The sequence below is a fragment of the Syngnathoides biaculeatus genome, chromosome 6 (genome assembly GCF_019802595.1).
Source record: "Syngnathoides biaculeatus isolate LvHL_M chromosome 6, ASM1980259v1, whole genome shotgun sequence".
Lineage (NCBI taxonomy): Eukaryota > Metazoa > Chordata > Actinopteri > Syngnathiformes > Syngnathidae > Syngnathoides > Syngnathoides biaculeatus.
The window spans coordinates 8,842,569-8,867,246 of NC_084645.1; the positions used below are offsets into that span (position 1 = coordinate 8,842,569).

Genomic DNA, 24,678 nt, shown 5'->3' on the forward strand with positions numbered 1-24,678 from the left:
ACTGCATACATTCCCTGAGGTTTTGACACCCTTTACACAATTGTTTTGCATAAGGAGTATTGCTCAAATGGGCACTCTGACTGCTCTAAATGGTAGAAGCAGGGATGAGAATTTTCCGCTGATCGGTGGATTTCCGACTTTTTCAGACCAAAATGACCATTCTCGAGATAAGAAAAACTCCGTTGAGAAAATTTGAGGGTAGCGGGGGGTGGGGGTGGGGGGGTTATCGTGCGCCTGCCTCTCGGTGGTGGGCTCCGAGCTGCAAGTTCAGCTTAATGCTCGCACAAGCACGACTATCATATGCCATTCTAACTTGCTTGGTAGTGTAAATATTTGCATTTTGCGACATATACATTAAAACTTGTTTGCGGCAGATTACTCGAATGGACAACAAAGTTATACAGTATAACGATCCAGTCGTGTTAGTGGATAATCGAGTTTCACCATTGCCATGTACATGTGTTCTCGGTTCTCAGAAATCGCAGTGTAACTTTTTAGTTAGGCAAGTAATGGCGCGTGGGACTTAGATAGCGTGAACTGAGCGACGGTGTGTTCAAAGTTTTACGATGGCGAAAGTGTTAGAAAAAAAGGATGAAGCTCGAGCGAGGGCAACTGACATGATGCTGGAATCAAAAACTGTTTCAGACGGGCATGGCTTGAAAAATGTGTAACCGTGCAGATAGGACCGAAAACGGTATCAACATGTCTAACCGAACTCATACAAAAAAGTGGACATTCCCGGCAAAGTGCTGTGCACTCTGTGTTCCGATAGGAGCAAAAAATATCCAGGAAGAAACTCAACCCCACCCCCCCATCGACAGACATTTTCAGTGTTTTTCCAAATTGGTCATTCTCATCCCTGGAGAAGACTGCATCGTTGCACAACTTTGCACAACTGTGACTTCATATAAGAAAAAAAAAGTTCCATGTCATTTGTCTCTCTATTGTCCTACTAAACATATATGTCATACTTGTGTGGCAACTTCTAACGGAGGAAAAATAATCCCTGTGTGTTGTTAGTCCTTGGCTAATAAAGCTGATTCTGAGGTATGGTGCCATTCTAGAAGTTCTGTAAAAAGTGTACATGTTTGTTGCGATACACCACCACTCCCCATAGGTTAAACTTGTACACTTTCATTCTAGTATGCCCCCGCCACCTAGAGGTTATGAAAAAGGTATAGCCTACACTTTAATTCCAATATGACAGGCGTACATATATGGATATATAATCGCGCTTTTAAGTTTAAATACATATATTATACATGGGTCCCCGTTATGTATGAGAAATTACAGCTGTTCAGCTCATAGTTCATAATTTAAAATTTTGAACGGGCAATAAATAAATAGATAAAAATCACAATTAAAAAAAAGAATGAATTGATTGTTCTTTTTTCCCAAAAATTTCAGAACTGGTGACACTGGTTAGAGTGTGCACCTTATAGTTCTGAGCACTGGGGTTCAAATCCTGGCCATGCCCGTGTTGAGATTGCATGTTCTCCCTGTACCCATGTGTTTTTTTTTTCCCCCCGGGCACTCTGGTTTACTCCCACATTCCCCAATATGCATTGTAGGTTAATTGAAGACTAAATTGTCCATAGATTTGAATGGTTGTTTGTTTGTATGTGCCCTGCGATTGGCTGGCAACCAATTCAGGGTGTACCAAGCCTCCTGCACGAAGATAGCTGGGATAGGCTCCGGCACTCCCATGACCCTTGTGAGGATAAGCAGCTCAGAATATGGATGGATGGATGGATGGATAGATGGACAGATTTTGCTAACAGGCTGTTTACCCTCGAAATACTGGTATTTCATTTCCCCATTGTATTCACCCATTCAGTCTTCAGTAGCAGATAGCTACATATTTCATTTACAGTCTAAAAAACATGAGGAACACCTGCTGATTCAATATTTTTTTTTAATCAGAAAAAAAAAACAGGATTGTTGTCCTTAATGTGCAAACAAAAACACGCAATACAGTATGGCAGGAACAATGTTTATAGGACATTGATAACTTTGCATTCCTCGCAGCTCTGGCTAACTATATTAACAAAATAGTTGCTTGATTCTTCCGCTTCGCAACTTATTCTCAAAAGGGGTGCAGGAGAGCTGGAGCCCAGCTGTCTTCAAGCATGCTCTATTCTTACAGTACAAAATGGATTCTGATACAAATAATTTTCCGAGTACATCCATTTTCAACTCAACTTATCCTGGTTAGGGGCGCGGGGTGCTGGAGCCTATTAAAGCTGACTTTGGTCAAAAAGGGGACTACACCCTGAACTGGTAAACAGTCAGTCGGTGGGCACGCATAAACACAGTCACTGAGTGGGAACACTGAACCCACGCTTCCTGCACCAAAGTCAGGCGAGTCCACCACTTCATCATCAGAGACCTTTACGAGAACAGTGATGCATTAAATAACAAAAGTGGGCTCCCATTTACACAATGTCCCTGAACTCACCTCGGGCACTCACGCAGCTGCTGCGTCCCTCCACAGAGTAATTTCATTCTGTGAACAGCGAAATAGGAAATTCAGCGGGTGTGCACTCTTCCCCGTGTCTTCGTCCATAGTTACTATAACAAGGAGATAAGTACACAACACTTTGGGCTTCTCTGTGTGTTGTTGGAAGGATTATAATTCACCATAACAGGATACCAATATTGTAAACATGTCCAAACAGATTCCTCTGCTGGTCACGTTTAATATTACAGTTGAGTCACTTGATGGTAAAGTAAGCCATTAGCGGAGTCTGCTACGATATGACGATTGCGCACACATACATCACAATGACGATACGCAAGCAACAGATCGTGCAGCCCTACTACGTTTTGTTACTTTAGTCCCTGGCTCAATATTCCCTGGTGTTTTTTTTGCTCTATCATTTGATGCACATTGATGGATATAGTGTGTTGTCAGGGGACTAGTGTGTTTGTGTGCGTGTATTCGCGTGTGTGCGTGCATGGAAAGAGTCTTTTCATAACCATGGGAACCCACAGTTGGTTGTTTCCTTCTCTTTTTCTATCATCTCCTCTAATCTCTTCTACTTTTTGTACTTGTATGCAACAACTCTCACAGGTTTCCAGTCATATCCAGGTTTTAGCCAGAAGAAAATCAAGGGAGTTCCAATCCAAGATTAAGGTAAGTAGGACTTTCCCAAGGTTTTTAACATGCACAGTCACCGCAATGTGTTGCAAATGTTACCAGGCTGGAATTTCTACTTCGAGATAATGAGAATGCAGAAAAACCCTGCAAGACAGCAAGAACTGACCATAAGCCATGACACTTATCCTAACAAGGGTCGCAGCAGAGCCGGTGCCGATCCCAGCTAACATTGGGCAAAAGACAAATACCCTGAACCTGAGTCAGTCACTGAGCACATATTGACCCCATCACTGAGCAGGAATCAATCTCATCTTGCCCATTCCAAAGTCAGGCATGTGTACCAATGCTGCTCTTGAGCCAAATGCGACTTTGTTTTCTTTCATGCGACTCTTGTGAAGGCACGAATGCATATTTAAGTTCTGTTATGCGCGTGTGCATGCACGCACACTTTGAGATTATTACGGTTGTTAGGGGAATTGTGACAACAAGCTCAGTGTATGTGTGCGTTGTAAGTCGGCGTGTGAGAGACGGGAGTCCGTAGCGTGCGCAGCGGGAGCGTGAGAAGGGGAAAAAAGCACGATGGCGACTGGGGAAGAGTGTCTTTACTGTTCCCCCCACCCAGCTCTGCTGTCCAATGAGAGAAGGAAGAGTCTTGACCACGGTCACATAACCGCAGCAGAAAAGGTTAGCACGCTGTTTTCCCCAAACTGGCTTTCGCGTTGAATGAAAATGGGAAGATGTTTCCCAGTGAGAAAGTGATCTTTGGAGAAAATAATTTGTCAAATTCGCGATCAAAATGCCAGGGAAAAATGCAGCAAAACCAAAACATGTGGTTGATTTGGGATCAACTGTCCTGCCACACTGTTGAACAGACAATATCAGACAGTAGCATGGCTACTGATTCAGAGTTGCACTCAGACCTCCAATCATGTGAGTATTTTAAGTGTTGCATTAAATGAGAACTGTGCAAGACAAGACTTGGTTGTACTAGTAGTTTGTCTGTGTGAAAGAGCAGACAGGCAATTTTAATTATTTAAAATGACTGGCCTGTGGTCTTGTTGTTATCATGTGGGTGTGTGACATTTACAATAAATCTGGCTGAGGAAAGGTATGTATGTGAGGAGGGAATAATTTCCATGTCTATGATGGGGCTCTTTGGCTCTTTGATGTGTATGATGTGCCTCTTTGCCGTAACATAGTAAAAAAATATGTCTCTTCATCTCTGACTGGTTGGCCACCCGTGCGAGTGAGCCAGGAGAAAAACATGATTTGCAAATCCTTTTCAACCTATGTTCAACTCGATACACAATAAAGATGATATGTAACGTTCAAACTGATGGTTTGCAAATATTCTTTCATTCCGATTTTAATGAATTTAATTAAAAAACATGACTGAAAAGCTGAGACATGGGCTACAAAAGTCTGGGAAGGTTGAGGAATGCTCAAAAAACACCCATTTAGTGCATTTCACAGAAGAACATGTTGAATGGAAACAGGTGAGTCTCAGGGTTAGGTATGAAAGCATCTGAAAAAGGCTCAGCTATTCACAAGCAAAGATGGGGTGGGATTCACTACTTTGAAAATAACTCTATGACCAAATAGCATAACAGTTTAAGAAAATTCCTCAATGTACAATGGCACAGAATTTAGGGAGTCCACATTTCAAATTGTTTGGGAAGTCATGTAGGCTGTGTCCACCGGCCTCAAGAGGAAACAGACAGTCTGTTTTTGTCATGATCCTGCCGCTCCAGCACGAGCTGTGCGGGTGTCCGCGCAGGTGCGCTGATTGGGAGGTGCACACCTGCGCCTCATGCAGCCTGATTATGCTGTGGATTTATATGACCGCGATGACAACTGGCCGGCGCCAGTTCGTTGATCTTCATGTCCCGTTCGTGTGCTCCGGTATCCCTGATCGAACCTGTGTGTACGACCTTCGCATGTTCTCCGACCAACCTCGTAAGCCTGACTCCTTTGATACTTCTGCCTGCGTTGATTGTTCCCCTGTATACCGACTCCTGCCTGCCCGCTCACCTGCTCTCTTCGCCCGACGTACCAACTACTGCTGCTGCACCGGACTGCCTGCTCGATCCCCTACCTCTGCATATAATAAACGTGTCTCCTCGAACTACCTTGCATCTTCCGAGTCCTGCATTTGGGTCCTACTCTCGTTCCGATGGGACGAGAAAGAACGAACTGGCCACAACAGGACCCAGCAGGAAAGACCCGGCGTCGCCAGGACCGACGCAAGGTAGACCGTCTGCCGGAGGACCAAACCTGTCCAATCCGGGTAGGCTCCCTGACGTCCTCCGCTTCCGTGTCTTACGCTCCGCCAGCGAGGTATGAATACGTCCCGAACACGACCCGTCCGGCTCCTCATATTCTTCTGGACTCTGACTTTTCGGAATATGAGGAGGACCGTGATTTGTATGACCGGCTGCCTGAGTACGACTCCGATGACTTTGATTTTGAATCTCTTTGCCCGGCTTTTCATCCCAGTCAGTTTGCTCCACCTCCCCGTGTTCCCAGCACCCGAACGTCTTCGCCCGGTGGATACAAATACATCAATCCGTTTGAGGGAACCCGCTTGGCCATCTACCCGGGACCTCCGCGTGGCGGCCAGAGGAGACTCCCCGGCCGGGCGCTCCCCAGTGCCTCCCGCTGCGCGGCAACTAAGACATCGTCCTCCCACTCCTCGCCGGCAACGGCGAAACCGGCAGACCCGCAGCTGGTGGCGAAGCTTCCAGCCCAGAGGGAGGAGGAGCCGCCAAATCGCGATGCATTCTACCGTGAAATGCGGGCGGAGATAACGCGGCAGAGCGCCGAATTGGCGGCTCTCACGTCCCAGGTCCGGCATGGATTGGCGAACCAGCCGAGGTATGCTGACGTCGCAACGGCGACGGACTCGCTGCTGACGCAGGTTCACGTGGCAGTTGGAAGTGACCCGCTCCCGAGACACGCCCACGTGTCAGTTTCGACTGACTCTCTGCCTACTCTCGTTCACGTTGCCGTGGAAACAGACCCGCCCCCTCGCCAAGTGCACACCGCAGTGGGAACGGACTCGCCACCTCGTCAAGTGCACGTCGCAGTGGGTACGGACTCGCCACCTCGCCAAGCGCACGTAGCTGTGGAAACTGACCCGCCTCCTCGCCATTCCCACGTCGAGGTTTTTGCTGTTCCGAGCAGAGTTCACGCGGCAGTTGCAACTGACCCGCTCCTGAGACACGCCCACGTGTCAGTTTCGACTGACTCTCTGCCGACTCTCTTTCACGTTGCCTTGGAAACGGATTCGCCACCGCGCCACGCCCACGTTGCTGTTTCAACGGATGCACTGCAATCTCACGTGGCAGTGGGGACCGACCCGATGCCGCCTCACGTTGCTGTCCAGGAGGTGGCGACGTCTCCACACCCGCTTCTCGTCCGTGCTCTGGAGTACCAGTGGCGACCGGCCCGCGGACGCTCCACACTCCTGCTCTGTCGGCGACTGGCCCGCGGTCGCTCCCCGTTCCTGCTCTGTCGGCGACCGGCCCGCGGTCGCTCCCCATTCCTGCTCTGTTGGCGACCGGCCCGCGGTCGCTCCCCGTTCCTGCTCTGTCGGCGACGGGCACGCCCATACGTTCCCGTTCAGGAGGTGGCGACGGTGACACTGACGCTGCCTTCTCACGTTCCCGCCCAGGAGGAGGTGGAGTTGGTGATGCTGCCTCCGCCTTCTCACGTTCCTGTCCATGAGGTGGCGACAGTTCCCCAGCCGCCTCACGCTCCTGTCCAGGAGGACGTGGAGTTGGTGATGCTGCCGCCGCCTTCTCACGTTGCTGTCCAGGAGGAGGCGGTACTGGCGCCGCCTTCTCACGTTGCTGTCCAGGAGGAGGCGATGGGGTCGCCGCCTTCTCACGTTGCTGTCCAGGAGGAGGCGATGGGGTCGCCGCCTTCTCACGTTGAGGTCCAGGAGGAGCTGGGGAGTTCTGTGGAGCCACCCTGGAGCTGGAGAGACTTCGGGAAGGCGGTCATGGCTCTGGTCCTTCTCTCCATCATCCTATTCGCTCCAGATGGCTCCCAGCCGCTTCATGACCTGGCCTTGTTGGTGACCAATCCACGGCTGCCTACTGACAAAGCCTCGGTGGCGACCAGTCCCTGGTCGTCTTGCAACCACGGCGTGGGAGGTTCTCGTCTGGAGCAGTGGCCTGCCTCGTTCTGGTTCCTGCTTCGCCGTTTGGTTCCTCACAGAGGTCGTCCGCCCGAATCGCCCCTTGGGGACCCTGGTGCTTGGCGTCCGGGTCGTCCTCCTGACCTGTCCACCCGGACGCCTTGTGTTTGGTGGCCTGGATGGCCACCAGACTGGGGTTCGGGGGGGACACCCCTTCCGCCCACCCCTGCCTGTGTTAATTATTGTCTGTTTTTTTGTTTAGGCACGTCTGGGAGCCGTGCCTTTGGGGGGGGGGGGTACTGTCATGATCCTGCCACTCCAGCACGAGCTGTGCGGGTGTCCGAGCAGGTGCGCTGATTGGAAGGTGCACACCTGCGCCTCATGCAGCCTGATTATGCTGTGGATTTATATGACCGCAATGACAACTGGCCGGCGCCAGTTCGGTTGATCTTCATGTCCCATTCGTGTGCTCCGGTATCCCTGATTGAACCTGTGTGTACCGACCTTCGCATGTTCTCCGACCAACCTTGTAAGCCTGACTCCTTTGATACTTCTGCCTGCGTTGATTGTTCCCCTGTGTACCGACTCCTGCCTGTCCGCTCATCTGCTCTCTTCGCCCGACGTCCCAACTACCGCTGCTGCACCGGACTGCCTGCTCAATCCCCTACCTCTGCATGTAATAAACGTGTCTCTTCTTGAACTACCTTGCGTCTTCCGAGTTCCTGCATTTGGGTCCTACTCTCGTTCCGATGGGACGTGACAGTTTTTCATATTTTGTAGTTGTATTTCTGTGCTATGGAGAAAAGCCAGCACCTGCAAACCCAGCCGCATTCTGCATGTGTTACAAAAGGTTCGCAGTAAGAGTGTGACAACTAGACTGGCTTTTCTGCAGTTCAGACCTGTCTCCCATTGAAAATATCTGGCGCATTAAGAAGGGTAAAGTACAATATGAAAGACCCTGAACTGTTTTGTAACTTGAGTTGTACATCAAGCAAGAATGGGAAAGAATTCCATATACCAACCTTACAATAATTACTCTCATCATCCCAAATTCTTATTGGAATGTGATGCACGTGTCAAAATATACATTGAGTGAATATTTGAAAAAAAGTAAATTTGGAACATGATATGTCTTGTTATTGTAGTGTATTCAATTGAAAACATAGGTTGAAAGCAATTTGCAAATCATGATGCAGGGCACGGCGGTGCAGCTGTAGAGCGTTGACCTCACAGTTCTGAGGGCAGGGGTTCAAATCCCAGCCCCTCCTGGGTGGAGTTTGCATGTTCTCTCCCAGTTTTCTCCAGGCACTGTGGTTTCCTCTCACATCGCCAAAACAAGCAACATTAATTGGACACTCTAAATTGGCCTTAGGTGTGATTGATTGTGAGTGTGACAGTTGTCCGTGGCTATGTGCCCTGCGATTGGTTGGCAAGCAGTTCAAAATGTACCTTGCTTCCTGCCCGATGGCAGCTGGGATAGGCTCCAGTACTCCCGTGACCTGTATAAGCAGGAGTGACACATCTTTTGGTGGTGGTTCTTGCTCAGTTTCATTCCTGCGCCTTTTTTTCTTCTGCTCCTCTATCTCCTTGTGGAGGCATCAGACATCCAGGGAGTGTGTGTGTGTGTGTTGGGGGGGAGGGGACATTTTCACCATTTATAATATAACTGACGCTATGATCTCTGTGACTGACTGCTGAGTGGACTGGCCAACAAATGTATATGCCTGACAGTGCCCCTAGAAATAGCTCACTATTTTGCCCCATTTTAGTAAAGGCACGTCAAATTCACCATCACAGAATGCCTTGGTCACATGCGCTACACAATGCAATCTTTGGGGTAATATTCCAGTTCTTTGTAACTTGGGCAAACGGATAAAAGTGTAACTGAGATAAACTAGTGCATGCTTCAGCAATATGTCTCTCTTCAGTATAGAAAAAAAAAAACCCAAAACAAAAGACTGTAATTTACATTTACACGATTTTTGTTGAGTTAGGTCTGACAGCAATGTTGAAACAAATGATGGATGTGGAATCCAAAACTGATCTGTTTTTCTCTAGCGTGATATTTTTTTAAACTATAAGAGCCCTGATTTCTTAAATATGAAAAATGTATGGAATTGATACAAGCTTTGAAAACTAAAAAAAAAAAAAAAAAAAAAGACTGACAAGACTTATGACAGCTAATCATTGGAATTTTGCTAATCTGGAGGGTATCTGGAGGGTAAACTTGGTGTGCTTGAAAAAAAAAACTGACTGCAATTTTGGAATCTGCATGTCAATTGTCGTTTTAATCAGCATAAAAATCCAACTCAGAAATGTTTTTTCAAATTGTTCCCTGGTATAATTGTGATTACTCCCTGAAGTCCAGTCCTCCCTGGTAAGTGAAATAAATTGAGCATCAGCCAGCAGTTGTACAAACCCAATTCCAATGGACATTGTGTTAAACAAACAAAAACAGAAAACAACGATTTGCAAAACCGACTGGTTAGAGCATCTGCCTCACGGTTGTTCGGACCGGGGTTCAAATTCTAGCTCTGCCTGTGTGGAGTTTGCGTGTTCTCCCTGTGCCTGGGTGAGTTTTCTCCGGGCACGCTGGTTTCCTCCCACATCCCCCAAAACATGCATGGTAGGTTAATTGAAGACTCAAAATTCAATGTGAGTGCAAATTATATTTTATGTGTGCCCTGCAATTGACTGGTAACCAGTTCAGGGTGCCTCATGTCCAGAGATAGCTCCAGCACTCCCAGGACCCTTATAAAGATAAGCGGCTCCAAAAATGGATGGACATTACAAAGACAAAATGTTCAATTTTTTTATTTTTTTACATGTTTTTAGCAAATGATTATTCACTTAGAATTTTATGGTTGCAACACATTCCAAAAAAGCTGGTACCAGTGTCAAAAACGACCAAGAAACTTGAGAAATGCTCCACAAACACCTGTTTGGAACATCTCACTGGTGAACTGGTTAATTGAGAACAGATGGCATGGATGGGTATAAAATACGCTTCCCTGAAGTGACAAGCAAAGATGGGGCGAGGTTCACTTTATTAACAGGTGCGTGAGAAAATAGTCAAACAGTTTAAGGACCTCAAAGTACAATTGCAAGGAATTTAGGGATTTCATCATCAACGGTCCATAATATAATCAAAAGGTTAAGAGAATCTGGTTAAACATATGCATGTAAGGGGCAAAGACGAAAACCAACATTGAATGTCTGTCGTCTTCGAGACCTCTGCTGGCACTGCATCAGAAACTGACATCAATCTGAAAGGGATGTTACAAGATGGACTCAGGAAAAGTAATACAGTTTGGCGCTACACCCATAAGTGCAAATTAAAACTCTACCCTGGAAAGCAAAGTCCACTTTCCAACAACACCCAGACACGCTACCAGCTTTTCTGGGTCAGACCCCTTTTAAGATGGACTGATGCAAAGTCGAAAAATGTTCTGTGCTTTGATGAGTCCACATTTCAAATAGTTTTTTGGAAATTCTGGAGATCGTGTCCTCTGGGCCATAGAGGAAAAGAACCATTTGGACTGTCGTGGACGCAGAGTTCAAAAGCCAGTATCTGTGATGGTATGGGTCTTTGTTAGTGCCAATGGAAAGGGTAAAGTACACCTCTGTGTAGGAACCATCAACGCTGAATGGTACATATAAATTTTGGGGAAACGTATGCCGCCATCCAAGCAACATCTTTTACAAGGACGCCCCTGCTTATTTCAGCAAGACAATGCCAAACCACATTGTGCACAATTACGCTTGGAGGTAGATGGTTGGATGGAGAGCTATGGCTACTCTGAAGGGACAAATTTGTGTGTACACAACATCTGCTGTTTAAACTAATGCACTCAATAATAATAAGAAGAAATATGAATGCCGTTCATGGTAAAACATGTTAAAAATGATTGATCTTACCAAATCAATAATATGAGGAATGTAGTAATAACAGTATAACTGCCTATGAATATTAATTATTTGCTATTATTTTAATATTATTATTATTACATTATTTTTTTTTATCTGGGCTTCTTACCTTACAAACGATTATTTTAACCATGTCAGAATTATTGTTGTGACAAAGATAATTGAAAAAACAAAGGTTGGAAAAACATTTTGTGGACATACAAAAAGACTGCTAAAATGCCTGCAAGGCAGATATTACAACTACTACTATTACTACTAATAATAATAATAAGAATAGTGGCACAGTGGTGGAGCTGGAAAGTGCCTGTGTGGGGTTTGCATGTTCTCCCCGTGCTGCATGGGTTTTCTCCGGGCACTCCGGTTTCCTCACACATCCCAAAAACATGCATTACTTGGAGACTCTAAATTGCCCCGAGGTGTGATTGTGAGTGCAACTGTTGTTCGTCTCCTCCTGCATGATGACAGCTGAGGTTGGCACCAGCACTCCCAGAACCCTTGTGAGGATAAGGGGCACAGAAAATGGACGGAAGCATAATATTAATGTTAATAATAATAACAAATACAGACGTGGTGATTGAGCTCCATATTTCACGAGCTACTTGAACCAAGATTTGATTAAAGAAAAAAATGTAACGACAAATTCAAATTTATACAATACAATTTATAGCCATCATAATAAACAGACATATTTGGGATGGGTTCTTTTTTTTATTACTGTCATGCCAGTTAATAATGTCTCAATATGTTGTTTCTATTAATGCTTGCTTTTAGTTTGAATGAGGTGATAGTTTTATTGATGGTTGCTACATTGTCCTGTTTGTGTTTTCTGCATTGTAGGATCATAATGCCAAGGAGAAAGCGCTGCAGAGCATCTCGACTATGTCCTCTTCTCAAATCGTCTCAGCCACTGCCATACACAACAAGCTGCTGCCGGGAATAGTGCGGGCCAACTTTGCTGGTAACACACAGGTAGCTTATGCCAACAAACCATCTACACGCTTGTGTAAGTAAAATATTTGATGGTGAGAAAGATGGAAATTTTTCGAGGTAATACGAACAACAATACTCTCCATATTTTTCTTCACAGCCTCCCTTTCCAATGGTGTATAACACAAGAATGTCATGCATTCATGCGTCCATTGTTCAGTGTATTAATAGTACTTTATTTCCAGCTGTGGCAGGGGATGATCCCTGGAGGACAGTCCAGTTCTGCCTCTGAAGAGTGAGTCCAATTATGCACTCTTTCAAGCTCAATTATTGCTGATCAATATGAATTGTATCACATGTGTAAAGTATGAGCAGCTTTTAATTAAGTAGTAATGTTTCCCTGGTCTTCGTTGTTGTAATCGTGTATGTAGCAGGTGGACCTTAGAGTACCAGAACTTTATTTTTGCCGGTTGCTTCTTTAAAGTTAGAGAGGTGATAATGATGAAGCAGGCTGAGCATCCCTCATGCTGTGTTAACCAATGTTGCAAACATCTAACCATTCATTTTCTGAATGGCTTATTCTCACAAAGGTCGCGGGTGTGCTGGTGCCTACACTATATCCAAACTGGCTTCGGGCAGGAGGGGGGGGGGGTGCACCCTGGACTGTTCGCCACCAAATCGTAGGGCACATATAGACAAACGATTCGCCCAGTCACACCTATGGTAAATTTAGAGTCTTCAGTTAACCTATCATGCTTGATTTTGGAATTTCGTAGGCGAGGCAGATGTGCTAACTACTCGTTCACTGTGCCAACATTACAAAAACACAAAAGGCTGGTAGCAGAAAGTAATAGGGAAAGCTGGAGTAATTTTTAGCCGACCCAGTACCTATATGGTCATTGCAAACCCTTGTCCTTGGCGTTTTTAATTTGATGATTCTGAATGATATTTTACAAAGACACAATCATCAAAACCGTGGCTCATCCCAACTCAGTGTGGAACACACATTAGCATTTGCAATCATAACTATAGAACAGGCTCAATATTTACAGTTGTCGGCTCTGACCATTTTCCGAGCAGATTGGGGAAGGGGACTCTTAACACACCCCACAATATGGAATAATCTGTCAGGATAGGATTTTATAATTATGTTACTCATGTGAATGTATAAAAAGCACATTGCTCGTTTGGAATAGACATAATTAACCAAGGTTTGCATTAAATCCGACATCCTTATGTCTTGAGGTCAAGTGGAAGTCACATGACTGCGTAATGGTAATGACACTCTAAAATGCAACCTTCATAGCTTTTAGACCCTCTTGACCTCTTGTGCTTGTGCAAGTGTTCCTCCAAGTCACAGAACACACTAATCCCTTTCAGTACAATGCAGGTACAATGTGACTGCCCATGCTGTGTCTTGTATCCTTTCAGCTTTTTAATACTGGACTCTCTTTCTCAGCATCAAGCCGTTCTCGCAGCAAGCCTACTCAGTGCAGACAGCAGGGACCACCACAATCACAGGTGAGAGGAACCACATGACAATTATCTATTATCTCTGAAGTGAACAGGTGGTCCTCGTCTTTGCTCTTTCGGCCACTGCTTCTCCATAAAAGAGTTTTTGATTGGCCTGGGTCAGCATGAGGCTTGCCTTGTGGGAAGGGCCCGAGTTGAACAAAGTGGGTCAATCTTCCTCCTTAGGTTATTTATAGTGATTAATTTAGATTTGTAAAATGTGCCAGCAATCATCTGGTTTTATGTTATTCTCGTTTAGACAGTCAAAAGATACCACTGTCAGTAAGAACAGGATTTAAGTTGGGCTTGATTAGTATTGTGGGAGTTCCAGTCAGTTTTACATATTGTATATAAATAAACAGCTGAATACAGGACCATGAATATATGTTTTATTATTTGTGATTGTGATTTGTTCAAGATCGAACACAACAGTGATGTGTGATGAGGTTTTTGTATACAGTACAGGAGCATTCTTTTCAGACATTTCCAGTTTCAGAGAGCAAAATAACCAGCACAACTTATAATTTATTACACGGACATAATAGCCAGCAACTAACTGAGCTAACAGGTAACAAATTGCAGAGGGGAAATAAATAATTTAACAGTAAGAATAAAGCTGACACAGAGATGTGTGAATCTTAAATCAGACACTGTATCACGGTGGAAACCACATTGTGGGATATTTCTCCATAATCTGAAGAATTTAAAAACAGTTGGAAAGAGTGCATTTTTGTCTTGAAACTTTAAAAAAGAGATAAATCAATCCAAGTTCATAACATCCTAGCACTCCCACTACTACATCGCATAGAATCCATCAGTGCTATCCATCATTGTTTAAGGACTGTTCCCTTGCTTTGTTTGTATATCAATGTATCATGCATTATGGTAACATAATGACATGACACTGCTTAAATTTGTGTGTGTGTTGGCCAGGTTATGAGCGTCCTGCAGTGGAGTCACACAGAGAACCAGCGTGGCAGGGTCGCTCTATTGGCACCACTAAACTAAGACTGGTGGAGTTCTCATCATTCCTCGAAACCCAAAGAGAGCAAGAAGCCGTCAGTATTACACAAAGATACACGCACACACACACACACACACACACACACACACACACACACACACACACACACACACACTAAGATGGCAGATAGCCATGTTAGCCTCCATTGTGTCTCCACCAATGAAAAACCTTGTTAAAGCACTGTCTCTTCAGTCTGTATGTCATGCTATCACCCTGTGAATTCAATCCCATTTCTCTGCCTTGCACACACAGACAGTGGCATTCATCTTGTTGATTTTGTTTCATTTGCTCATTTACTGCACTCTATAATTCAACTGGCAACAGTCAAAAACATTATTGGATACTTTATAGGGCTCCTGTCATGAAATGGATGATTTTTAGTATGTTATTAATGAAAAAACGTCAACCAACATGGGCCCATGCGTTTTTTTCACCACAAAACATGATTTTGACATATACAGCTTTTTGTAACTCCTGCCATAAAAATCCTCTCAGGGATTTGTTTTTGAGAAGAAGCAGGAAGTGACATACAGGACAGAGGCGCCCCCGAGTTCACTCGTTTGTTTCATTTAGTTTTACCTCCAGGAAGGTAGCTCGTTGTTCCTTCGTGTTACCCAAAATGCCGACTCGCTGCATTGCTGGACATTGCTTGAACACTTGGGAGGATGGATTTAGCCTTCATAAGTTTGCAAGAGACCTGGTTCGATGTGAAAAATGGATTGCATGGTTGCAGGGTACAAGAGCTTCGTGGGTTACAAATAACAAGTAGGCAGTAATGCGCCCCGGCTCGACGGTGTTCAACAAGTACTGCGGCGTCTTTGAACATACCCCTCAAAGCAGCACGGCTCGGCTCCATTATATGCCACCACGGCGCAAAAAATCAGCCACACCTGAGAATGCGTCACTCAGCCACGTGCGCGCATAAAGCGCCCCAGCTCGACTGTGTTGCTCAGTACTGCAGCGTTTGTGAACACCCCCCTGAAGCAGGGCGGCTCGGCTCCGTCATAAGCCACACCGGCCGGCTGCAATGAGCCGCGACGGCTCATCTCCGCCGCGGAAGTGGATCGGACGGGGATGCGGTTTGGCCGTGATCGCATATCATCTGAATATGGCTTGAAACAATAGTTTAATATTGCCCCGGTAACTTAGCTCGGTTGTGTGGTGTTCTCCTTTTCGAAAAGGGCTTCCGTGTCAGAAGGGGCGTGTTTGTCTCCCATAGTTAGGGTGCACCGCGTGTTTTCATTGGCGAATGTCCGAGTGACGCCTCGGACGGAGGACGCAGCCAATATGGCGACCACTTAGATATCATAGAATGACACTTGTGCAACAAGACGCATGGATGACGCGCTCTCCGTTCACATTTATTTTTTCGTATAGATATTGAAGTGAATAATGTTATATGTATTTTTCATTACAATATCTATTTTAGAATGTTTATATGGATGACACTTGGGCTTTAAGGCAGGCATGCCAAACTAATTTTTTGTGACGGGCCACGTTGGAGTTACAGAGGGCTGTTATGACTGGCAGACCATATATGGTAAATTTTTGCTCGGTTCATCATATTATTACATCGATTTATCCATTCATCCATCCATCCATTTTCTACCGCTTTTCCGGGTCAGGTCACGGGGAAATTGGCTTCAGCAGAGATACCCAGAATTCCCTTTCCCCAGCCACTTCTTCCAGCTCATCTGGAGGGATCCTGAGGCGTTCCCAAGCCAGCCAAGAGACATAGTCTCTCCAGCGTGTCCTGGGTTATCCCCGGGGTCTCTTTCCGGTGGGATATGCCCTGAACACCTCACCAGGGAGACGTCCGGGAGTCATCCGAATCAGATGCTGGGTCCTCTCAATACGGAGGAGCAGCGGCTCGGCACTGAGTCCCTCCCAGATGACCGAGCTTCTCACCATATCTCTAAGGGAGAGCCCGGACACCCTGCAGAGGAAACTCATTTTGGCCGCTTGTATGCGGGATTTTGTTCTTTTGGTCACGACCCACAGCTCGTGACCATAGGTGACGGTAGGAACGTAGATCAACTGGTAAATTGAGAGCATCACCTTTCGACTTAGCTCCCTCTTTACCACAACGGACTGATACAATGTCCGCATTACTACAGACCATCTGTCGATCTCCCGCTCCATTCTTTCCTCACTCGTGAACATGACCCCAAGATAATTCAACTCCTCCACGTGGGGCAGGATCTCATCCTGGACCTGGAGACGGCACGCCACCCTTTTCCGACTGAGGACCATGATCTCAGATTTGGAGGTGCTGATTCTCATCCCATCTGCTTCACACTCGGCTGCGAACTGCTCCAGTGAGAGTTGGAGATCACGGCTTGCTGAAGCCAACAGAACCACATCATCTGCAAAGAGCAGAGATGCAATACTGAGGCCATCAAACTGGACCCTCTCTATGCCTCGGCTGCGCCTCGAGATTCTGTCCATAAAAGTTAGGAACAAAATCGGTGACAAAGGGCAGCCATGGCAGAGTTCAACTCTCACCGAAACCGAGTGCGACCAAACTCTGACAACGGTCGTACAGGGACTGAACATATTATTACAGATACACAAAACAATTGATGGATAATTACAAGTCAAGAGTAAAAGTTGTTCATTTAACTGCAAAAATGGGTTTGATGACAAAAGAAATCCTTCCAATATCTCTATTTTATCAATAATATTGATCATTCCAATTAATGATATTATTTACTACATATGACAATTTGAAATTTGGCAAAGATTTTAGCAAGAATCACAACCACAACAAATGATTTGGTGGGCTGGATTTGGCCCCCGGCCCTTGATTTAGACATCACTGCTTCAAAGGACTCATGTACACTCAACTGTGCACCTAACTGTACACTAGCACGTATTCATATGTTGTACTTAACTGTATTGATTCAAAAGCATCAATCATGTTCTTTTTAATCATCATTACATGTCCTTTATTTTATAAATGCTGTCAAATGTATCAATATAGCAACGTTTGGTTCCTAGATTTACTAACATTAAGTCTAGATGAATGTAGATGTCATTTTTGCCCAATGGTGTGGTTTTATATGGTTTTATAAATATTCAATTTTGACCTCGAAATGTCTCCGCAAGTGATGCGTTCAAGGAAGAAAGAGGCTGAATTCCCTCAAACTTGATGCCATAATTAACAAACTGGGTTGTATAGGTTCTGCATCTACTTCATCGATTGCTCTCCCCTCCTCAGTACAACAAGCACCTGTTTGTGCACATCAATCAGAGCAATCCGAGCTACAGTGACCCCCTGCTGGAGTGTGTGGACATCAGGCAGATCTACGACAAGTTCCCAGAGAAGAAGGGGGGCCTTAAGGAGCTGTTTGCCAAGGGCCCTCAAAACGCTTTCTATCTCATCAAGTTTTGGGTGAGCGCGTAACTGATTGAGATTTCACATTTATCTCTACTCCCAACTCAGCTAATTCAAGCTCAGGATCGGCTTTGAAAGTTACCAATATCGTGTCATACGTCAACCGGTAGTTTTCCACTGGGACATTTCCTTGCGCTGACAGGTGTGAGGGTGTGTGTTGTGTTCTATATGTGTGACATCTTTCCACCTGGGATATGCATGTGGTGGCGTGATGAACACACACTGGCTTTGTTTGAACACCTGCTCACCTCCAGACTCCTGTGTTGCTCCATCTCCACTTTGGAATACATTTGACTTGAAGCATCCCTGGCTCCCAGGATTCTCACTTGTCATGCTTATAATGTGAATTATATGAAATGAATTGAAAGCCAGTTGCAGGGCACTTTCTTCATTGTTGTGTGACTTTTTGTTTCTGAGACTCAACAAATGGGTAAGACAGCCATTATTACAAGAGACTTGTAGGTACATTGTAGACTGATTTTTATCAGTATTGCTTTTAGATTTATAGTTGAATTAGGGTTAAAGTAGGGTAACGATCACATTTTCTCACAGTGCCTGGTCCCTTTAGTGAGCGAGCGAGTGAGGAAAACAATAGAGGGTAGACAAAAGATTTGACCGCCACTCCCTGACTCCCGGCACGTACTTCTCCTTGGAGAACTCATTACAAGTACCGGTAGTACACACCCAAGTCACTTCCCTCAATTAGTCATTGAGGAGCAACATGTTCTTCATTAGTCTGGTCTCAATATTTTATTTTCTTTCCTTAAATTTAAACCAGACCAGTTTAAACCAGTATTGTTTTCATGTCGGGAAGTGGTACATTTTATTTACTTCAAGATGACAGGTGGTTAAAAATGTTTTTATTTGAACTCTTAGAATTGTGAACTTTGCGCACTTGCAAATCTGGGAGGGTTTTGTTTCTTGTAAAAACACTTTTTGTTGCAAAAAATAGTTTGAAAATTGACTTGTCTCCTATTTAGGTACATAAATGGTCATTTTTCAGTGCATCAACAAAAACATGTCCCTGTGTGATGCAATGCAGCTCTACAGAGATATACATTTAATAAACACAAGAACATAATTTTTAGTCAAATTCCTCCCCAATTTTTATGTGAAAAATCATTTTGATTCTTTATGTTTCCTGTAATTGGCTGGTAGCCACATGGCATTGTTTGTTAATAACAAGTGATTCATTACGCTGAGGTGTACACATTTGTACACAAGCCATTACTGGGTTCTACATACTCCATGTAACGTATGTGCCATGTTATTTTGGGAGTTTTATTTCGGTGAAAACGTGTTTCAGTCAGAAAATGAAAAGAGACTTGTTGATTCTTTTCAGCCAAAATGTTTCACCAGGTAAAATAAACAGTAGGTCGATGACTAATATTTACTGTATATAACTTTGTGATGCACTTTTATAGTTTGTAAAATAAAAATACATATAATAATTAAATAAAACTATAATCAGCCTGGGTAATCTCGAGGTACAAGATACAGTACAAAAACCAGTAAGAATAAACAAAATGCGCTAACAAAAAAATGAGTGCTTTTTAATTAACAGTGAGACTGTATATTGAAGAATTTGTTTATCTCATCGAATATTTTTACTTTTTTATGAAGATGGATATAGTAGTCAGATTCTTAAAGACAGTTTATGCAATTCTCTTTCACTGCTAACCAGAATCATAAATGTGTCATTGTTACCATTATTATCAATGTAAAGGGGTTTTTGTTTTTTTTAAATATTGTTCTGTAGGGATGGTCGCAGCCAGCAGGGGGCACCATGTATTTAATTCGTAAAACCTTTTGGACATGAGTGAAGGTTGTGTCTTCATCCTACTGTGCACTTTCACTCCATTCTTTCTTTTGTGCTCACATCTTGGCAGGCGGACCTAAATTACAATGTACAAGAAGACCCAACGGCCTTCTATGGGGTCACTAGTCAGTATGAGAGCTCAGAGAACATGACTATAACCTGCTCCACCAAGGTCTGCTCGTTTGGCAAGCAGGTTGTCGAGAAGGTGGAGGTAAGACACTTTTACTCCTTCTCCATCAAGAAATGTATTTGCATTAACACCTTACTTTGAAAATGCACAGCACAGATCTGGCTGCTATCAATATCTTTTTTGGGTACAGTAAAGTATTTTATAACGTCTCTCATGGAGATGTGTCTCTTTTGTGGAAAACAGACCATTATATCAAATTTGATTTGATTTGTTGATAAATAGAATATGAACATTGTATTTGTGCACATAATGCACCATTCATGGATAGTACAGCGCTGCCACAAACGATTGTTTTGATAATCGATTGCTATTAGTAGACAAACCGTTGTACAGTCATGGAAAAATTCCAAATAGACCAGTTTTTGTTTGCTCAAAAGTAATAATGGCAAAAATACCTCATAATGGTTGAATTGACAAGCTGACACCTAGCGGTTTTTGATGGTTTTCTTGATCGTAGCCAAAATCACTGGAATTACAGTTAGGATTAAGAAAGTCAAGTCTTCATTTTAACCTTCATGTCAAGTTTCTATTTTAATTTTCAGGATATCTACAGGGAGTATAGAAAGTATTAAAAACACCGAGCAAAAATGTCAACAATTCCATTTTGTCAAAAGTGCTGCTGTGTGTACATTGAGGGAAAACAAAAACTATTTTAACAAATGGCTGCAATATAACAAAGTGAAATATTTAAGGGGTCTGAATACATTCCGTAGCCACTGTACCTTTCATGGTACCAGGGACAAATATGAACTCAAAGTTAAAGAAAAGAAAGGGCGGTGTAATAACTTTTTCATGACTGTACCTACTTTATAGCTGGAAACAGCTCTTCTTTAATGAACCAATCATTGTCTTTTCATGTTGGAGAATTAGGAAGACACTTTTTTCAAAAAACTCTGGGTAACGTAAACACACATGGTGAAAATTGCATTAATCAATATCCATCATGAACATGAACATGTATTTTAATGTAAAGTATGTGGTAAATAACTAGAATTAACAGTAATGTCTAACAGTGTCTTTTAAAAGTTTGAGACAGTCTTGGGCCATCATATCTATTTGATATGCTTTTATCATATCGACCCTTGTGGGTCTCTGGCGCCGCCCTTTTAATTATTCCAAAAACTAGATGCAAAATATACAGAGTGGCTGCATTCAGCCACGTTGACCTGCCTCCCAGAGGTCATCGGACCACAGAATCTGTTGATGTTTTTCAAAGGGGATCAAAGATTCACTCACCAATTTGTTTTGAACTTTTAAATGATTTCTTGATGATTTATTTAGCTATCTCCTCGTTAGCCAATTTATTTATGTATTTTTCTTTCTTTGTAATTATATTTTATTGTATCTCGCATGATGGTTTAGTTTTTGTCCTGTCTCAATGCCTCTTAGTCTTGTAAAGTTTTACTCCTTAATTCCTCATGGAAGCCTCTACACTGGAGGGTGTTCAGTCTGCCTGCGTGGATGTCATCCTGGCATTTTTCTGGGCCCAGAGAAACTGGGGTGGGGGGTGCACAATGCGGTGGAGTCCCCCTCAGTCTTTCTCAGTCTCTGTGACAGTATCCTCGGTCCTTTTGGGCTCCGGCACTTCTCGTGGATGGCTCCCATGGGTTGTCTTTTCTCACCTGGATACTCAATGCCTTGTTGTGTCTCTATAACTTAATCAATAGGTGCTGTGGTTGTGAATATGTATGTTGTGTATGCAGCTTTGTGTGTTTCTGGGTGTGTTTTTGTTTGTAACTTGGGGATGGCGGGCTGGGATATTGTGTATTTCCTCCTATTTAAAATGTTTGTTCTCATGTCGGTGCAGCACTTTGGTGTGCATTTATATGTGAAAAGTGATTGATTGATTGATTGATTGATTGATTGATTGATTGATTGATTGATAGATAGATTGATTGATTGATTGATTGATTGATTGAACAGTACGTCTTCTCTTCACCATTGTTTTTACATCAGTCTAGAAAAATTCTGATTCTCCAGGCTTTGTTACAGACGTCTTCCACAGTCTTGTCTTCTCCCCTCTTACAGACGGAATACGCCAGGTTCGAAAATGGCCGTTTTGTCTACAGAATAAGTCGCTCTCCAATGTGTGAATACATGATCAACTTCATCCACAAGCTCAAACACCTACCAGAAAAATATATGATGAATAGTGTACTGGAGAACTTCACGATTTTGCTGGTGAGCAAAGAGCACAGTCTGTGGGATGTTGTTCTATTCATGCACCTGTTTCTGATGAATCTTCCTTTTCTTTTGGGGTGGGGGTGCTGGTGGCGGATTTTAGGTTGTGAGCAACAGAGACACTCAGGAGACCTTGCTGTGCATGGCCTGCGTTTTTGAGGTGTCAAACAATGAGCACGGAGCACAGCACCACATCTATCGTCTTATCAAGGAATAATACTCACTTCCCTTGGCACACACACATATGGCCTTTGAATGGGATGAGAATTTGACATTTGAAGTGAACTGTCGGAACATTAAATCCACACAGTGTCTTTAATCCAGACAAATTCACGTTGGGAAAGAAAAATAGCTGCACCATGACAACCAGTGTCAGACTAGTTTCAATTCATGCCAGATGAGACCTGGGAGAGTTTTCTTTGGGTATAGATAAAATATCTGATCTCACCAGATGATGTCATGTTTCCTGAAGAGGTGTCTCCATTTACTCCCACTTATTTTCTCATTTGTGTTGCTTGCATACTTGAAAACAAAAAATCAAATAGTCCTCACTTCCTGAGACTGCGTGTATGTTTATCTGCGTATACGCAATGTATGTGTTAAAAGTCAGACCCTGTGTATCGTCAATAATCATACAAGTTCATGTTGAAGGAAATAACACTACCACATTGTCATGAAGTATAGTAGAAAGGCAGTTTTGTACAGATAAAAATGCTAAATTGTGTGAGCAGCAGTCTTGCACAAAAAATGGTTTGTCCCAAAGGAAATAATCACATTTTTGTACAATTTTGTATGCTTTCTTCAATAAAAAAAGAATAACCTATATGTGTGTCTGTTTATATATATATATATATATATATATATATATATATATATATATATATATATATATATACATATATATATATATATATATATATATATATAAGTTCATGTACATTTTTAGTTAAGTTCATGTACATTTTTAGTTAAGTTCATGTACATTTTTAGTTGGACTGACTGTTTTGTATCAACTATTGGAAAGCACTGTGAATTTGATAAAGTATATACCATGACACAGTTGCTCATGATGCACAAGATGGGAGAACGTTTCAGAATGTAAAAACAAACAAACAATGATGTCCCTACAAATAAATGTCGTTCAGATGACTTACACCACCTTATTTTGAGTTTTAACACGTGGACCAGATTATTGTGTTCAAAAAGAAACTCAATATCATGCTCGTGTTCGTATTATTTTGCCAATGTTTTGTTTGTTTTTTTGTTTTTTAAATGCTTGTACAATGGGGCACATTGAACACGTAATGGTAGTATCGTCTTTCCTGTTAGGTTACTACCTATTAATGAAGGAGTGCATTTATGAAATTGAAACCAAAAGCTGTGCACTCTAGCCGGTGATGTTTACCCGTGTCATGTGAAACGGCATGAAGTGCCTTTTGTCTGGAAACTCAAGTGTCTTCTCTTTCTCACAGATCTCTTTGTCACAGATATATATATATATATATATATATATAATTTTTTTTGTCAGTGTTGGACATTTTAGAAAGCAACTAAACATCCTTCAACAATATTGGACTCATATTTAAATGTTCAATGTGTCTTCTCATTGTAACTTAGAATTTTCAGTTTTATTACAGTAATTTTACTTCTCACAAAAATGTAGATACAACACTCCTTAGTTGCAGTGACTGCTCAAACAGTGTGGATGTTTTTTTTTATTTTTTTAGTTTTTGTACTGATGTTGCCGAGGCTCAAAATTGCCTGATTGAAAACAATTTGGACTCTACCACATTATTGGGAGATTTTTATTCCAACTGGTCGAAACAATCAGGTTGGCTTCTTGTACTTGGCAATTTTTCCCCAACAAATAACCCTCACATTCACCACAAATTAATTATGCCTGCATTTTGGCATTAAGGTTCGTGTGTTCACTAACAAATTCAGGAAATTTTAAATAAATTAGAATTTGGTCAACAAAATTGGGAAGACATAAATACAACAAAATCCAGCATTAAACTCTTTACATGACCCACATAACATAAAGCTTTGAAATTATAATTGGCTCTTACATATTTTTTTTTCTTTTCTGAGAAGTGGCATCCACTGTATCGCTTACTTTAGAGGCAAAACAAAAAGCAGTACTTTTCGAACATCACATCTCCACATAGTCTGGTCCTTTTACTGTTTCTTTTTGTTTTTGTTTTTTTTTCCAACATACTTTTGTGCCATTTTATCATCTTGGTGTCTCCTGGCTGGAACCAACTGTTACGAAGATGTCCTCAGCACTCAATAAATTTCCTGAATTTCAAAGTGGTGAAAATTTGATGTATTTCAAAGTTCACCTGCTTAATTTGTGAATGATTGTTGTCTGTTGTTAAAGTTCTCTTTGGAGTCCTAGAAACATACATTCCCAAATGGCCTTGAATATTTGTTTCCTATTGTACAAGCGATGGGAGATTG

General features: G+C 43.0%; 1 protein-coding gene across 3 annotated transcripts in view; it reads left to right on the top strand.

The window, feature by feature from the left end:
• LOC133502513 (transcriptional enhancer factor TEF-1-like) overlaps positions 1 to 23,046 on the top strand; it is a 68,008-nt gene extending 44,962 nt beyond the window's left edge. For 2 of the 3 annotated variants that reach the window (XM_061823388.1, XM_061823386.1), the window contains 9 exons: positions 3,074 to 3,136; positions 12,006 to 12,137; positions 12,341 to 12,390; positions 13,555 to 13,616; positions 14,541 to 14,665; positions 17,852 to 18,025; positions 19,918 to 20,058; positions 22,066 to 22,218; positions 22,322 to 23,046. In XM_061823388.1, the coding sequence (XP_061679372.1) occupies positions 3,074 to 3,136; positions 12,006 to 12,137; positions 12,341 to 12,390; positions 13,555 to 13,616; positions 14,541 to 14,665; positions 17,852 to 18,025; positions 19,918 to 20,058; positions 22,066 to 22,218; positions 22,322 to 22,435 (1,014 nt within the window). In that variant the 3' untranslated portion in view covers positions 22,436 to 23,046. Of the gene's footprint in view, positions 1 to 2,583; positions 2,709 to 3,073; positions 3,137 to 12,005; positions 12,138 to 12,340; positions 12,391 to 13,554; positions 13,617 to 14,540; positions 14,666 to 17,851; positions 18,026 to 19,917; positions 20,059 to 22,065; positions 22,219 to 22,321 lie in introns of those variants that run through there. The other variant, XM_061823389.1, reaches the window with a different exon arrangement.
• The last annotated feature ends 1,632 nt before the right edge of the window (positions 23,047 to 24,678 follow it).